Source organism: Rattus norvegicus, chromosome 8, assembly GCF_021556685.1.
Source record: "Rattus norvegicus strain SHRSP/BbbUtx chromosome 8, alternate assembly SHRSP_T2T, whole genome shotgun sequence".
NCBI lineage: Eukaryota > Metazoa > Chordata > Mammalia > Rodentia > Muridae > Rattus > Rattus norvegicus.
In genome coordinates, this window is record NC_141541.1 from 46,355,438 (window position 1) to 46,357,420 (window position 1,983).

At 35.4% G+C, this 1,983-nt stretch overlaps 1 protein-coding gene across 2 annotated transcripts; it reads left to right on the plus strand.

Moving 5' to 3' along the window:
- The first annotated feature begins 244 nt into the window (after window positions 1-244).
- Window positions 245-1,726, plus strand: Or8b46c (olfactory receptor family 8 subfamily B member 46C). 2 transcript variants are annotated; one of them, XM_087563240.1, is made up of 2 exons: window positions 245-252; window positions 805-1,726. In XM_087563240.1, exons 1-2 carry the CDS (start codon window positions 245-247, stop codon window positions 1,724-1,726), a joined length of 930 nt encoding a protein of 309 aa, XP_087419366.1. The 2 variants fall into 2 exon arrangements, with proteins under 2 accessions (XP_087419366.1, NP_001000807.1); NM_001000807.1 differs by lacking the exon at window positions 245-252 and having other exon boundaries at window positions 806-1,726.
- Window positions 1,727-1,983: the final 257 nt, after the last annotated feature.

The following is a 1,983-nucleotide window of genomic DNA, read 5'->3' on the forward strand; positions in this document are numbered from 1 at the left end:
CCCTCTGTTTTCTATCCTATGATAAGTTTATAAAACGATTTCTACCATTTTCTGAGATTGAAATAACTACATCATTTTCTGCTTCCTCTTCCTACTTTCAAACATGTCTATAAAAATCCTATCCTATGTTTTCATTCGTGTTATCTTCCTTTTCACAAATATGCATACCATACATACATGTACATACAGACACATATGCACAACTTTCTCAGCCTATGCTATTTATATGTATATTTTGGAGTCTATGTTAATGTATAAGTTTTATGTAAGACCTTTCTTGAGACATCCCCTAAAACTGATATAAATCATATAAGATTTACAACTTATTTTGAACAATATTTTCATTGTGAGATGCCCAAAATGAAGCCAATTCACATATTATTCCCCCAACATAGAGTATCCTTTTGTGTTTGGTGTGAATATAACTTACATAAAGTGAGTAGACAATTTTAAGATGTAATTTGTTCAGACTCATATACATATATATATACATATATATATATATATATATATATATATATATATATATATATATATATATATATAATCTCAGAGCATTGTTAAGTATTGTTAACATGTGGAGCACAGGGACTCCAGAACTGAATCATATTTTATAATTGAATTGATTTAGCCTTGATTAAGATTTCTTGACTTAGTCTCTGATGTACTCCAGAAAGCAGGAAAGTCATGTATAGGCCTTCCCAGCATATGTGTCACATGTATGGAAAAACGTCAGTTGTAAATTCTCTGTTCCACTTTACTTTCACTTTTTCCTTTTTATCTCCACAGATTCTACTACAGAAGAATGGTCCTGACAAATGGCTCTGTGGTAACAGAATTCGTTCTCTTGGGATTAACAGATAACTCTGACCTCCAAATACCCCTGTTCTCAGTTTTCCTAGTTATGTATATGATCACTGCCTTTGGGAACTTGACCTTGATCCTTCTAACTGTGCTGAACTCTCACCTTCACACCCCTATGTACTTTTTCCTCTTTAACTTGTCTTTCATAGACCTCTGTTATTCACCCAAAATGCTGATGAACTTTGTACTAAAGGAGAATATTATTGGTTTTGCAGGCTGTATGACTCAACTCTACTTCTTCTGTTTTTTTGCCATCTCTGAATGCTATGTCCTGACAGCAATGGCCTATGATCGCTATGTGGCTATTTGCAATCCACTCATGTATAATGTTGCCATGTCCCCTAAAGTCTGTTCTTATCTTATGCTTGGTTCATATTTGATGGGATTCTCTGATGCCATGATCCATACTGGATGCATCCTGAGACTGACCTTCTGTGATGGGAACACCATCAACCACTACTTCTGTGATCTTCTGCCTTTGATGCAGCTCTCCTGCACAAGCACCTATGTAAACGAGGTAGAGATTTTCATTGTAGGGGGGAAAGATATCACTGTACCCAGTATTATCATCTTTATTTCTTACGGCTTCATCCTCTCTAATATCCTCCAAATAAAATCAAATGTGGGCAGATCTAAAGCCTTCAACACCTGCAGCTCCCATATAATTGCTGTTTCCCTGTTTTATGGGTCAGGTGCATTTATGTACCTAAAGCCCTCCTCAGCTGGATCTTTGAATGAGGGGAAAGTGTCTTCTGTCTTCTATACCATTGTGGTCCCCATGATGAACCCTTTAATCTACAGCTTGAGAAACAAAGATGTTAAACTTGCCCTGAGAAAAACTTTGAGCAGGAAAAAGCTTTAGAGGTAAACTTTTTATCCGTATGACAATTGTGACAAATGTCAGTTTTTCTTGGTGTAGTCCCTGTTTCACTCCCTTTCTTTGTCATCACAGTGTAGTCATTTCTGTTTTTGCTTCCATATTTTTGGCATAAGTCTTTTATTTCCCCATGGCTGTCATGTGTACTTTCAGTATTTCAATGTTTAAAGATAGTTATTATTAATTGAAGGCTTTTTAAAATTGCTATTCTAGAATTTGTTCTGAAAAAATAATGTGCCAGT